At 37.1% G+C, this 15818-nt stretch overlaps 1 protein-coding gene across 1 annotated transcript; it reads left to right on the top strand.

Moving 5' to 3' along the window:
• The first annotated feature begins 3160 nt into the window (after positions 1 to 3160).
• On the top strand, positions 3161 to 12133 carry LOC113296928 (glutamate--cysteine ligase, chloroplastic-like). The gene is made up of 16 exons (XM_026545297.1): positions 3161 to 3306; positions 3836 to 4176; positions 4913 to 5063; positions 5556 to 5663; positions 7269 to 7361; positions 7801 to 7884; positions 8082 to 8150; positions 8231 to 8301; positions 8393 to 8461; positions 9681 to 9774; positions 9868 to 9957; positions 10038 to 10118; positions 10726 to 10818; positions 11049 to 11129; positions 11231 to 11300; positions 11540 to 12133. Exons 2-16 carry the CDS (start codon positions 3842 to 3844, stop codon positions 11626 to 11628), a joined length of 1578 nt encoding a protein of 525 aa, XP_026401082.1. The 5' UTR covers positions 3161 to 3306; positions 3836 to 3841; the 3' UTR covers positions 11629 to 12133.
• The last annotated feature ends 3685 nt before the right edge of the window (positions 12134 to 15818 follow it).

The following is a 15818-nucleotide window of genomic DNA, read 5'->3' on the forward strand; positions in this document are numbered from 1 at the left end:
TTCAATATAGCACGACTTGAAAGATACGTTAGGAATGAAACAGTTCAAGTCAATATAACTAACCTCAAGTGGAAGGATGATGTCGTCATTGTAGTTCGTTACTTCTTCACATTCTTCAGATCTTCGGAGTAATACTTGTATGTCTCAATATTCCTAGACTTTCTAGTCTAACCTAAACGAAGTTGACTCTAGTATTTAATCAAATGACTGTAGATGAGTTTTGATACTAAAATATGACAACCAAACTTGACATACCAACATTTGGTCAGTTCAACCGAGCTATGCTCTAACAAAATCGAAACATATCAATAATTTCTAATGAGCAATGATTATTACATGAGATCACGAACAATCTCATATAATCATCAAATGATGAAGCTTAAATGTAGCCATATGGGGTAGAATTATAACCGTCTTTTGCATTTGAAAAGTTCAAACTTCTTTTATGATGCTCCCAAACATTTAAAATGGAACACAAACTGTACACCCGAGTTTTCATGGTGGTTTCATAGTGTAAATAAAATAACAAAACTACAAGCGACGCTCCACACTAGTCATGAGTCTCTATGCCATTTAACTAATTGCAAAGAAAAATTTGAAAAATAATACTAACTGATTTTGTAGACACCTATTTCGTCCCTCCCAAGTAAATTTGCGATTAGAAGTGGGTATATGAACTATTGCCGTCAGGTACAGTAAAGCCACATAACAACGTAATCAAGTTCAAGGTTTGTACCCATTAATTAAACCAAAATCACACAATAAAAAGACACTACCGATGCTTAAAACAATGAATAAAAAACTTCTGATGTTCTTTATACATGAATAAAAATCAATCATCACTACTTATATGGGACTCCTACCTATTGGAGATGCCTCATCATTTCCAATAGACACATAGGGTGTCTAATGGGAATGGTTGTGTCTTATGTGAGCCATCACACCCATTGGGAATACCTCTCCATCTCCAACAAATATCTATACGAACCATGTCCATGGGTGTTCAAACTCAATTTTGAATCACAAAATTCTTTCGTATTGGAAACCAAATATACAAGACATTTTATTTTCTATGATATTGAAAATATCCAATAACATTATGGTCATCCTTTTCTTGGCTATAGTAAAGGTCTGTAGCCAGGCTTAAGATGGGAAAAATAATCAACTTTATGGAACTTGGTCATTTGGTGACGGAATATAAAGACTAATGGTGGACCCAAAAAGCTATTTTATAGCCAGGGCTTGGATTCCCGTTATATTCTAGAGTCTTGGTCCTTCCCTATAATCTAGCAAAATAGAATCACCCCTTCATAGTGCTTACTCAAGAAAACTGGGTACAAAATCTGACCCAGTTAGAATTACCATTAACTACAATTACACACTTTTTTTGATAGTTGATTTGGACATTTATTGCAAATCTTCACTCTAATTCGTTTCCATGACAACAAAGAGAGTATTAGATTTTGGTCTTTTTTTTTTACTTTCATCGAAGTCATATTATGAAGAAGAAATTGTTTGATCGATTTAAAAGAAAACAGTTCTAATGCTTAGTATATTTATTAATTAAATAATATTTTTCTATTTGAAAAATCAACTTATTCTACTAAAACACCATACAAAATGGTTTTTATAATGTATCCTAGTTGTATGTTAAAACTCAGAAATGAAAATCTTTTGGTCCGATGAATTTCAGTCACCCTTTCCATATAAAAAAAAGGTTGAGGATTCAATCCATTTAATAATAACTTGTATCCATGGTGTCTGAGAAGCAGAACATTCAAAATGATTTTCATAATGTATTGTATTTGGCTGCTAAAAAGATTACAGAAAGGAACACATTTAGTACGATGAATTTCAATCCCATTTCCATAAAAAAAGGTTGAGGGTTCAATCCTCGTAATAACGACTTGTATTCCTAGTGTCTAAGAAGCAAAACATGATCTAAACCACAATTCAAAATGATTTTCATAATACACCACACTTAGCTGATAAACTTTGTTTTATAGAAAAACGTTTTTTTTTGGTATGATGAATTTCAATTTCTTTTCAAAGAAAGAGGGTCGAGAACTCAATATCCGTAATAAAGATTTGTATTCCGAATATCTAAGACCTTGTTTGTTTGCAGTTGACTCGATGTCTGAGTCAGCAGTCAGACAATGTTTTCTATTTTGAGTCAGATTTGACTCAACCTATAACTCAGACCTAAACCCTGACTCAGACTCTTTGAGTTAGGTAACAAAATATCCCTGATTCATGGGACAAAACCGCTGACTCAAATAATTTTGAGTCAGTAGACTCAGATCTGACTCAAAACAAATATATTGAGTCAGATCTGACTCAAATCAAGTGATTTCAGTCAGATCCAGACGACTCAGATGAGTCATGAGTAAACAATCATGATCTAAGAATGTGAACATGATGCAACAATATTTTTTTTATGCAAAAACAAATGATGTGCAAGAACAAAAGACTCTTATGGCGACATATGTGTAGTATATTACGTAACAGGGGGTTAGTCCACGAGTGAGTTTGGGGGAGTTTAATGTATTTTGAATCTTGGGGATTTTGAGGGAGTGTAAGAGAGTGTGGGGAGTTTGAGAGAGTTTGGTGTTTTGAGTGTGGGGAGTTTGAGAGACTCTCCAGAAATCTCTACTTTTTTGAGAGATTTGGAGTGAGGAAAAAATACACTATAAACTTCCTAGAACTCCCCAGAACTCCCCCAAAAACACCAACTCCCTAGCATTCTAATTTTAACGACTAACAGGGAGTTTGAGAGTTTCTTTCAAATTCCCCCACGACTAACAGGGTTTTCTAGGGAGTTCGGGAGACTCTTCTAAACTCTCCCACGACTAACAGAGATTTCGAGAGACTCCTTTGAACTCCCCCACGACTAACAGGAAAAAACCAAACTACACCCAACTCCCCCAACTCCCTTGAGGACTAACACCCTCGTAATGAATGATCTAAATGAAGTCAGAAGAAAAAAGTACTAAAAAAAATACTCAAAGGTTATCTTTCCACCAAAAAAAACAATAAATAAGAAATATTAAAAAGTTACCTAGTGCACTCTTATTGGCCCCCTACGGCTGTGCTAAGCAGTGACTCAAGTAGGAGTACTATTTCTCTTTTTTGTTTCTTTATATTCTTTTGGAAGCAGCCACTAACTTCATTTCGTTGGCATCCTCATTTCTTATTTCGAGACACATAATTGTGAGGAGAGAAGACTGGAGAAGATAATAAACAGAAAAGCCCTAAATTGGGTTTTAATTCTCAGTCCAAAAACCTCAGTTCCTCCATTCAAACGAGGTTTGATACTTGTGTTTTTCCTTTCCATTTCCTTAAATTAGTATCCGAACGCAATAATTTTTATTTGCTTCTATCACTAAAATTTTGCTGAAACCCGTAGAATTTTATTTTCAATTTTGCATTGTAGTGTTTGTTTTCTAGTTGATCATGCTTTGATGTTCTCGCTTATTGTTGCATGATTGTTTCAGAATTTTTATGTTTTTCCTTTTTGTTGTTGTGACCGTCATCCAAGAATCCCTTAAATCAGCACAAGTATTGGTGATGATGGTCTTCAAATCCGTAGGAAATTCAATTTATGAAGAAATCCATGGTTAAACTAGGTCTTACATAAATGTAGCAATTGCAGTTGCTACTGTTAACTATACCAATTGCCATTACTGCTGTCAACTGTTTTGAATGATCATTACATCTTTTTACAATTTCGCATATTCCACTGAACTTAGTGTAACCTCACAGTTGTATGACTTGGAATGAGTTTATTTCAAATGTTCTTGTTGGGTTTATATATTTTGTGTGAATCTCTTTGCAGGGATAGATGATGGCAGTCGTTTCCCAGGCAGGGATACTCCGTTGTAAACCTGAACCAAATGTGTGCTTTAATATGGAAAGTACACTGTCAGATAATGCTCTATTGAAGAATAAAGCATGTAAACTAAGAAAAGATGCTGTTGTTTTTTCTTCTTTAACATCAAATGCTGGGGAAACACCAAGAGTATCATATCTGACTGGTGGTAAAAGCAAACGGGGAAATAAACTAGTTGTTGCCGCAAGTCCCCCGACAGAGGATTCTGTGATTGCTACTGAGCCATTAACACAAGAGGATCTTGTTAATTACCTTGCATCCGGGTGCAAGCCGAAGGAGAGATGGAGGTAACTCTTCTTCTTCTTCTTCTTTTCATAAGCAATGCTTGAGTTTCAGACAATTTGCCTCATCAAGTGGACAGTGTTTCTGCGCTTTTAAATCATGTCTGCAACACAATGTTGAGAAAATTCTTCGTTCCAGTGCCAACTAAGTAGGTTATTTTGAATGATCTGTAGTTTCTATCGGAAGAATTTTCTGCGTTAACTATGCAACTGGACCGAGCCTGGTTACCTTCTTATTAGGTGTTTATATAGAACCAATCCTAGCATCACGTATCTCCTCTTACCTTGTCAAACTTGGTTTATATTAATGGTATATATCCATGCTTCTATAGATGTCATTGTCGGATTTCGAGAGCATTCCTTTAGTTTTTCTTGTTTGCTCATGGAAAAAGATGGCATAGGTGTGATGCCAAATGTAACTTTCTAATTTTGTATTTGCGAGTAGGACCCTGAAAGTTTACGTGTTGTTTATTTTGTATTTGAGAATATGTAGGAGTTCACAACTAGTAAACTTCGTAGACTCCTCTCTCGTTTATATTGCATTGGATGAATCAAGCTGCTCATCCTCAAGTGCAGCAGCTCTGTTCTTGAAAGTATAAATTATCAAAGTCTTTTAAGATAATAAAGCTTTTGCTATCATGTGGGAGCCAGAAAATGGTTGGACCTTAAGTGCGCCACTGAGTATGTTGTCAAGGTCTATAAAAGTGTTTAATTTTTATGCAAACTTACTTTATTTTTGCAGGATAGGAACGGAACATGAAAAGTTTGGCTTTGAGCTTGGAAGCCTACGCCCAGTGAAATATGAGCAAATTGCGGACTTGCTTAATGGTCTGTCCGAGAGATTCAATTGGGAGAAAGTAATGGAAGGGGAATACATTATTGGACTCAAACAGGTGAACATACTGTATTTTAAGTTTCAGCATCAAAGTTATACAAATCCATCTTTTGGTTCGTGGAGGAGCTCTTTGCGATATTAAATGCGAAGATTGCATATGCATGGATTCATTGTTTATTTTTTGCACTGCTTCCAGAAACAGTGAAAACTAGCTGCATCTTAACATTTGCGGTTGGTTTTCACCAGCTTTATGGAAATAAGGCAGGTCGACTTGCATTTACTTAGTTTGCCATGGGTGTCAAACACCTTGGTTTTACATTTCATCTTAAACCTATCCATCCCGCTCCCACATCATCTTCATGAAGCATGGCAACGTACCTAGCTTTCTCAGTAATCACTTCCATGCCCTTTTAATGATTTAATCTGCGATCTTTAACTTTTTGTAGCGTAGTTAGACTAGTTCAAGTAATGTGAATGTTAAGACCATGTAGATGTTATAATCTTCCTCTGTTGGCAAGATTTGGTAAATTGTCTTAACTATATTTGGCAGGACAATCAAAGTATATCTCTGGAGCCGGGTGGTCAATTTGAGCTTAGTGGTGCACCCCTTGAAACACTACATCAAACTTGTGCGGAGGTTAATTCGCATCTGTACCAGGTCGGTCCTCTTCTTCTTCCTGACATGTAATTCTGAAGTTAATTGGAAACTTGCGGGTCTTTGTTAATTGTTACTGACAAATATCTGTGACTTCTTAGAATATCATATAGTTTTATTTTCTAACTTAACTGAAATATAGTTCATCTGATCAGACTAGACCCCGCTAAGATGCACACGAGTAGTGAAGCAGGAAAAGTGACGAAACTGGCAATTGCTGAATAGGAGTGTAGATTTTATTCCTATAATGAAAGACCTTTACAGTTTACCTTCAAGGATACTTTCTGTTGCATCTCCCTATTTCATCTATGAGAAGACGTTTACAGCTTTACCTCAGGGGTTGCATCTCCCATTATCTTATTCCTTCTCTGAATTATATTCTAGCAGAAATCTCTCTCTCTATATATATGTACCAACTAGCACACTATTTCTGGACTAGAACTCCTTCCAAACTAGTAATTTTAAGGAAATAAAATCGCTTTCCAAGTTAGAAACTTTCAGGAATAGCGACTCTAGTTTTTCCTGTAGGAGAATAGAATTCTAAATCCAGAATTCTTGGAGAGTAATTCCCTTGTATTTAAGCCAATGTGTTGGATCTTATCATCCCACAGAAATGGGTGCTTGATAGGTATTAATATGATGGATTTCGCATTGGAAGTTGCATCTGGTGTAAGCGAAACTAACATCTAGTCCATGAGTTTTTTTGAGTTTAACACCTGTGACTAAAGCTGCTTGCTGTCCATATATTAGTCAAAACACTGTCAAGGGAAAATTTATGCTTAACATGATAATGAAGCAGTCGGTTTATACGGAGATGGAACATTACTGGATTCTTCAACTTTGTATGTCTAATTGCTCGATTCCTGTCCCGTTAAGTCTAAGGAGTAAAACACTAAATGATTGCTCCTGTACAAAATAATTCTTCATTTTACGAGGATTGTCCTTCTCTATCGAGAATGATTGTGCCTCTGTAGTAGAACTGTACGTATATGTGCAGTTTTGTTTGTTGAGACATATTTGAGATGGATGAAATGCTGACATGTAGAGCATATATGGCGAGGACAAGTAGTTTTAGATAGTTTGATTAAACATTCATTTTTGATATTTATATTGTGACGAGGATGCTTGGGACCTTGGGTGTCTAATGGAATAGATGCTGGGATGCCTACTCCATAAGCAATAGTGTTGATACAACTAAAAGAGTATTTGTGTTACGAACACTTCGTATGTTGCATATACACGGTAACACGGGAGATGATAAGCCTTTTGCTCCGTGAAATTGGTCTTCAAAATAAAATGCTACGACCTGTATTATAATGGGACCTCGATAAAGTTGGTATTAACGGAAAGCACATTTTATAAGATCGTTAGGATAATATCAAACACCACTACTAAAATTTAAATTGATCTTAATCGGAAGTATGGATATCTCTATGAATAGTTTTCGTGGTTGATTTTTTTTTTTTTTATTTACTTGAATTTAGCGTTTATGACTGATCTTCATTGTGAAGCTCTTGCGAACACTTCTAACAGTAAAAACCCTTATGAAAAGACATTAATATATATATATATATATAGCTTATATTAAAGCATGCTACTTTTTAACAGGTCAAGGCGGTTGCGGAGGAGCTTGGAGTTGGATTTCTAGGAACTGGTTTCCAACCAAAATGGCGCAGAGAGGACATACCTATAATGCCCAAGGTACTGATTGTCTTGCTTCCAAGTTATTCGGTATGAATGTGATATGCTACACACTCGAGCACATTTAGATATTTGCTTTCTAGAGCGGCAGAGCGATAAGAATAAAGCTATTGCTTTGCTGAACTCAAGGTCCAATATGACCTTGACTGGAGCCATGATTGGAAATATCTCTGTGCTCTTGTTTGGTGTTTCCTTGTGATCCACTCAAAGGTAGTTGCCTATAACTGCATATATCTCCTGATTTTTGATTGAGTGTAATATATAAATCACATAACTATAGTGATTGGTTGATAGTAATCGATCAGTTTAGTTTATGACAGATTGAATACTTAAAGCAGCTATTGTTCGTTATTAAATGGATTGGTGTTTTCGTTTAGAATTTCATACATATGCATAATCTTGTGGTTTTTGCCTCACTAAGAAATATATTTTGATACAGGGAAGGTATGAAATTATGAGGAATTACATGCCAAAGGTTGGATCATTAGGGCTTGATATGATGTTCAGAACATGTACTGTTCAGGTGAGAAAACTTATTACACGTGCCGAGTGTTTTCCAGCAATGTATCTGAAAAGTTGTTAGTTTTTACCCATACCTTCTCTGTCCCTTCCGGACTTTATATACATGTATTGGATAATTGGAGAACTTTATTTTTTGGTGCATGAGTTTGAGGAATTATATTAGATTTTACTGATGGACACTTAAATGTACTTTGGCAGGTCAATCTGGACTTCAGCTCTGAAGCTGATATGATAAGGAAATTTCGGGCGGGTCTTGCTTTGCAACCCGTGAGACTCTTTGTTCCATCAATATTACTTACTTATCGGTCTTCTCCCATGTAATCTTACACACTTTATATCTGACACAGATTGCCACGGCACTATTTGCAAATTCGCCTTTTACAGAGGGCAAGCCTAATGGCTACCTCAGCATGAGAAGGTCTATACCGGTTACAGTATGTTGTATTACCACATATTATTATTTAACTGTCTGTGGTACGTTCTTTAACCTGATTAATGATTTATTGCAGTCACATTTGGAGTGATACTGATAATAACCGGACAGGGATGCTTCCATTTGTATTTGATGACTCGTTTGGGTAAGCTATTTTTTTCTTATATTATTGTGTTCGCAAGTTAGTTAACCTTCATAGGTTTTATGTACTTGTTGAAAACCAAAGTGAAGCAAATGATGCGTTACCAATGATGTTGGTGGATGTTCTTAGCGGACCTGGTTTTCTTAGGGGATTATTGCTTCCCTTAAGAGGCTTGTTTGAAAGACCTATTAATTTTCAAGACAAGGGTCTGTCTTCCTTTGACCACCGCTGCTGCTTCCGCCTAATCACCAGCATTACCGCGGTGGCGGTAGTGGCTTTTAGGAGATCTGGTTAGGTTGTTGAATCCATTGAAAGAATTTGAAAGACCTGAAGATGGAGAAGATTGAGTTTGTCATCTGTCTTCCTTTGACCGCCGCTGCCGCTACCATTAAATTGCCAGGGTGGTGTTAGTAAATTCTGGGAGTGATTCATGAAGAATCCTAGGTTCTGTGAATAGGTTTAACATAAAACCCATTCACTTGGCTGATCCCTAACCCATTTACAGCCATCATCACTTCTGAAGTTCCGATACTGTTTTCATAAGCGTTCTTGAATGGGTAAGTTAGTGCATTTTTTAAACCTCACCTGACAATATTTTCCTGGTGTTCACATCCTCAGTTGGCCGTTGTGTTAATATAAATACAAGGGTGTGGGGTTATTAGTGCGGATTGTTTAATTTCTTCTGTTATAGTGCCCCTAGTCAGATACCCTTACATCACTATGCTCGAATAGCTGGTTCTGCTTTTCATGCAACAGAATTGTGTCCCCTAAACAATTTTTCTTCTTAAGTTTTTCCACTTCCATCCAAACTTGACAAAAGGATCGTTACTAGGAATTTCTTGGTTTTGCTCTGACCTACATAATAATAACTCACAATCATGGTGTAGAACCCAAAGATTCACATTCCCTTGTTTCAGCAAACAACTCAGTTCCAGAATGGTTCGTATACTAGTTGAAACATCATTCATGAAGATGCTTGTACAAAGGGGTTGATTGGCTTCTTTTATTTTTTGTCTTCTTTTCCGTGCCACTTGACCAAGTCCTTCTAGATGACACTTACTGACTTAACTGACCTAAGTCCGCAATGTTGATTGTTTTACTGATGTAATTGAACCTTGGTGGTATGGGTTTTCAGTTTTTGTGCTGTTAATTATGCTTTTTGCGGAGCAAAACTGGAAAGCATTTGTTGTTGTAATCCTCAGCTTTGTTTTCTCCTTGGCAGGTTTGAGCAGTATGTAGATTATGCTCTTGATGTTCCCATGTATTTTGTCTATCGCAAAAAGAAGTATATTGACTGTACTGGACTGTCTTTCCGGGTAATTCATGATTTCTTTTTTCTTTTCCTCATCCCGTGTTAGTGTCTTCACTCTGGCTTAATGTTTGCTGATATATCCTTTGGCAATTTGCAGGATTTCTTGAAAGGAAAACTTCCTTCACTTCCAGGCGAATTGCCTAATCTCAATGATTGGGAAAATCACCTAACAACAATTTTTCCAGAGGTTTGTTCGCTTATTAAATTCTCCAGTTGTTTCCAGAAGGGTCCTCAAATTAAGCATGTATTGTATTTTTCTCATTCCAGGTCAGGTTGAAAAGATACTTGGAGATGAGGGGTGCAGATGGAGGTCCATGGAGGAAATTATGTGCACTACCAGCATTTTGGGTACTTGTCATTTCCTATCTTTCATAATTTTGTTTGCATGCAGTTGTGTTAGCATTGCGCTTAGTCAGAGTGATGGTATCGGGAGTTTTAGAATCTGAACACAAATCGAGAAGTTCACCATGTAGAATCTATTGTTTGTAATGTGTTATAGATTCTCATTGAATCGTCAACATCTCCATGCGCTATTAGTTGTTTTCAGCCAGGTTCCACTTGGTGATGTAGTTCTAGCCCAGGGTTTGGGTAATCCAGTAGTTTCCACTTCTATCTTCTATGGAAAATCATCATTCACCATTCTTGATAAGATAAACACGTGTATTCTTTCAGTATTTGGCTTTTAGATGCACTCTTTTCTCTTCATCAAGCATCAACCGGTGAAATCGAGATCCCGATCAACATTGCTTGAATCTCCTATATGATAATGCAAAATGTAATTCACGCCACAAACATAGGCACACCTTGTGAATGCTGATCGTATTCTACATTATTTTGTTATCAGCTATTGGCTGGATTTGCTTGAAGGGTCACATTTCCACATGTTTAACTCGTGCATCTGTAGATTTTAATTGCTTTCTTATTTTTCATTCCAAAATAATCTTCTTCATAACAGGTGGGCATATTATATGATGAGACTTCTCTACAAAACGTTCTTGATCTGACGGCTGATTGGACCCCAGAAGAAAGACAGATGCTGAGGAATAAGGTATTGATAACATTTGGCATGAGAATATTTTCCTAGGAACTATATATATCTACAGTATAATGAACTAGCATGGGGATGAAACTTCTTGATTTTGAACAGAACAATCATGCTCACTGTAATAAACAACCAACTTACATCTTTGTGTCTGTGGAACAATTCCTATCCTGAACTGCTTCCATCTATATTTTCATGGAACAATCTCTAACCACAAAATGTTGCCTTGTCAACAGGTGCCTGTGATGGGTCTGAAGACACCATTCCGGGATGGGTTGCTTAGACATGTTGTAGAAGACGTTGCCCAGTTTGCCAAGGTATAGACTATATTTATATAATCTTTATCAGAATTTTGGAGATTCTTCTTTGTGGAGCCTCTCTTTTGTATAGACGAATGCCAACATCCACTCTGTTGCAGGACGGCTTGGAAAGAAGAGGGTACAAGGAAACCGGATTCTTGAATGCATTGACTGAAGTGGTTAACACTGGTAAGCTGTCTTGAACTCAGTGTAATCATGTTTCATCACAGTTGTGGACTCTGTAGTAAATTGTATGTACCACCTTAAATCAGCAGGATTTCACATGAAGATCCCATATCTTAAGACCGGAACTTATATAGAAGCTGTATAGTTCAAGGATTAATTCACACTCAAAATGTGCATAACACTGGGGATCTGTTGTCCTGTTTTGTCCGTAATTGATTATAACAGCATGTTTTTCTTATCAGGTGTTACACCAGCTGAGAAACTCCTGGAGTTGTACCATGGCAAGTGGGGGCAAAGCGTGGATCCTATTTTTGAAGAATTGCTGTACTAGCTGGTATGAAGATATTTAATCAAGATCCTTGCAAGCCCTTCACTCTGCACATGCGAATGTAAAGCATACTCTTGTTTTTGTGGAGTATTTGAGTTTAATCTTTTGTAGTATTCATAGGAAACAAAGTCTATTAAGCTTTCTTACTACGAAAGGTGGTTAAGAAAGTCCATTTATGAGGGTCATGGTAGTATGCGAATCCTCTTGGGGGTCTTGGTTATCAAATAAATTGAGAAACTGTATCTAGATAGATGTGCATCAAAAGAAAATCAACTGGTCACATACTGTTTTATGGCCTTAGCCATGTCATATTTACTCTGTTGTTATAAATTGACAACTACTACTGGGAGCTATGGCCAATGTGAACGGCCTACCTAAATCATCACACGTCCAGAAAGTTTAGGAAAATCTGTAGTCCGGTTTTTTTATGTATTTGTAATAATCTTCATTAATGGTCTGTGGTGTAACTATCAAGTATACGTATAAATGTTATTGGAGTTTGGCCGCATAGTAAGATCCAAGTGGTGAGTCCCATGGAAGGTTTTACATCTTCTCGAACAATTTTACCGAGCATTTGAGGAAGCCGTGTTCCAAGAGGAAATCAAGATACAGAAACAAGGTGGGAGTGGGGATACATCTCCGAATCCTTTTAACATCAGAGTTTGATGTAAGTTTAAATTGTAATGCTTATAGGACGGTTTCCTTTCCCCTATATTGAAAAAACGCACAGTGGCGCGGACGAGAATTGACGGAGATTTGTTCGTGAATTTTATTTTTCGATAGTTTGCTTTGACGCTACATATTTTCGTGATAATGGACCGGAATTCAGCAGAATTTGAATCCATGGGGATCCTCGGCATCTACAGAGAAGCTTACAAGGTCACACTGTCACAGAAAAAGATCTTTTCACAGATTGCCCTCGCTCTACTCCTTCCTTTAGCTTTGATTTTCCTAGCTCAAACCGGAATGCCTGTAACACCTGCCAACAAGACTCAAACCAATCCACCGGTCACCGTAGTAGATGAATACCAAACCGGAAATTTCGAGAACGAATACCAAACAGGATATTTCGAGTATGGATACAGCTTCCAAGCTAAATTTTCTTCGGAAACGATAACTCTAACTCCCTATGCATCAAAAGCCATCTGCTGGCTCTTAATATCTATTCTCGCCGTGCCATCAGCTTCTGCTGTCGTTTACACGGTAGCTTGTATATATTCTGCCAGAGATATCACTTTCAAAAAAGCTATCAGTGTAGTGCCTAAAGTATGGAAGAGGCTTGCGATGACTTTCTTGTGGAACTTCTTGATCGTGCTTGTGTACAACACCATTTTCTTGGTAATTCTATTTTTATTCACTAAGATACTTCCGGCCGACCCGAAATCAATCACCCATGTCTCGGCGATAACCATTATATTTGTCATCTGTTCTTACGTGATTGGTACTATGTACATCATCCTTATTTGGTTGTCATCTAGCATAACAACGATTTTGGAAGACATTAGTGGATTTAAAGCTGTGAAGAAGGGGAAGGACTTAATTAAGGGTAAGCTTTGTATTTCTCTGTTCAACTATCTTACCTTAGAATTCTGTTGTCAGAACATACTATCTGTCTTCTTCAGCCCGGTGTTACATGGAGAAGGTGTGGCTATGGTTGGTCGAGTGAGTTTGGGTATTGTTTGCTTAGTATTGCTGGTAGTTTTGCTTCACTTTGGGCTGGTAATCCAAACCGTCATCTACTTGGTCTGCAAATCCTATCATAAAGAAAGCATCAGCCTTGCGGATCACTTGGATGGCTATCTCCCTGTTAGTTATGAACGATTTTTTGGGGACCATGGTTTTTTTTTGGGACCATGGTTTTATTTTGGGTAAAGACATTAAAAGTAAATCTAGATCACCCCTTATCTAGATATTTATATTAATACCTAAATTACCCTCCTGATTAATTTTGGATGATGGTTAGTTAGTGTAATGAATAGTTAGATGATTAAGTTAAAGATAATTAGTGAGATTAAAAAATTAGATGGTTTTTTTTTAAAGAAGTAGAATTATTGAGAGAGTAAAGTTAGAGAAGATGAAGATGGAAAACATGAAAAACGATGGATTTTACCAACCACAACCGGAGGAAGGGTATTTGGGTACCCAGGTAGGCTTCAAACTTAGATAATGTTGGTTTAATTGCTCCAAACTTTCAAAAAAAATGAAATTTTTTATGTAGATTTGGGCCAGTTCGGTTACCATATGTCAAGAACATGTAACCGAACACACCTGAAAGTGTAGTTCGGTTACGTTTTCCAAACACGCAGGTTACCGAACTCGCTCGTTAATGGAGGTTTTGGTCGTACAATGTAATGTTCGGTTACCTAGGATAAAATGGTAGGTAACCGAACTTTGAACTTAACAATTTATTTGGGTACATCTTATGTGTTCGGTTAGTTCGCAAACTTCAACGCAACCAAGTTCCCAACCGAACTGCAGGTTAAAAGTAACCTAGTGTTAGAAGTTCGGTTGGTTCGCAAACTTCAACATATTTTGCGAATCAACCGAACTGGGCTTATAAATGCATATATGCAATTAGGCAAACGTTCGGTTACTACGAAATTTATTTCTTGGCGAATTAGGTAGAGTTCGGTTACGAAGTTTCACTCGGTTACAAAGAAAACTTAACATTTTTGCGAACGAACCGAACTTGTGGACTTCTCATTATTTTCGTAAACTAAAGTTCGGTGATATTCTTATTTTGCGAAGGAACCGAACTTATGGACTTCTGTTGTTCTAATACAAGGAGTTCGGTTAAAAGTATTTTTTGCGAATCAACCGAACTCCATTGGCTAAGTTCGGTTACTTTGTAGTTTTATAAATTTTTGCGAAAAAACCGAACTCTATTGGCTAAGTTCGGTTATTTTGGAACTCAAGATAGTGGCCACAACAACACAGTTCGGTTAGACTGGATTTGTTTTTTTTTTCGGTTCTAAGGATGGAGTTCGGTTACTTTGTAGTTTTAAAATTTTTTGCGAAACAACCGAACAGAGAGTTCGGTGACTTAGTTTTAAATCCAATAGAACCGAACTGTTCTTCGTGTTCTTCATTTTCAAGAAGTTCAGTTAGTAAACTAGGGTTTTTTGAAAAATCGACCTAACCGAACATGGCTCTGTAACTCCTACTAAAACCCTATTTTGATGATTTCTATTCGATTGAAGCAATCAAAATCAAATTAAAGTGAAGGGTTTGTTGGAAAATACCTCCGGAATGGTCCCATGGCAGAATCAGGCTGCGGCTGGCGTCTTTTATACTCGATAAAATTATCATGTAACAGAACTTAATTGTGATTGCATTGATGTTGTTACATTTCTTAAATAGGCGGTGGTGGTGGTGGTGGTGGTGGTGGGAGGAGGTGTTGGTGGTAATCGGTGGTTGGTGGTGGTGATAATCGGAGGTGGTGGTGGTGGTAATCGGTGGTGGTGGGCGGAGGTGGTGGTTATATATATAGGTGGTTATTAGGTTGGTTTTAAATTAAATTAGGTTAAGAATAGGTTAATCATTTCAACGTTTTAGGACACTCCTTATCACTATAGGGAAGGTGGCCTAATAAAATCATGGTCCCTCAAAAAAACCATGGTCCCTAAAAAATCTTTCTTACTTATACACCTCTTGGTAGCAGTTAAACGTTCAGCTCGAAGGAGAAGCTTCTCCTTGATTTTTTTATCAACTTCAAATACTTAGTAATTTATATAATTAGCGTACACAGAACCATAATTTATTTGGTGTGAATTTATTTAGTTTTCTCTCTACCGTGATTATCTAGTTTGTGATGATTAATAATAAAATTGTAGTGGATTACATATTTCTTTATTGAAGTTAAAAAAAAAAAATCAGTAAACCAAAAAGACGCCGCTGCCGGGGATCGAACCCGGGTCACCCGGTACTTACCACTATACTACATCGACTTGATTTGCTAGAAAAATCCTGATATCATTATTTATCTGAATATTAACGCTTGACAGCTCTGTTGTGTATTAGAAGCCTGGCCTTGCCGTCTTGTATACCTCTTGGTAGCGGGGTTACCCCAGTATTTTCTTTTCTTAAGCAAGATTAGCTTTGATCACTTTGGCAAGTCAGAAAATTGCGTACAGTAAACCAGTTGGACTCTCGCCCACGGGCACGGAGTTTGGCAACAGAAACCAACCGAAATC

Source organism: Papaver somniferum, chromosome 7 (assembly GCF_003573695.1).
Source record: "Papaver somniferum cultivar HN1 chromosome 7, ASM357369v1, whole genome shotgun sequence".
In the NCBI taxonomy this organism is placed as follows: Eukaryota; Viridiplantae; Streptophyta; class Magnoliopsida; order Ranunculales; family Papaveraceae; genus Papaver; species Papaver somniferum.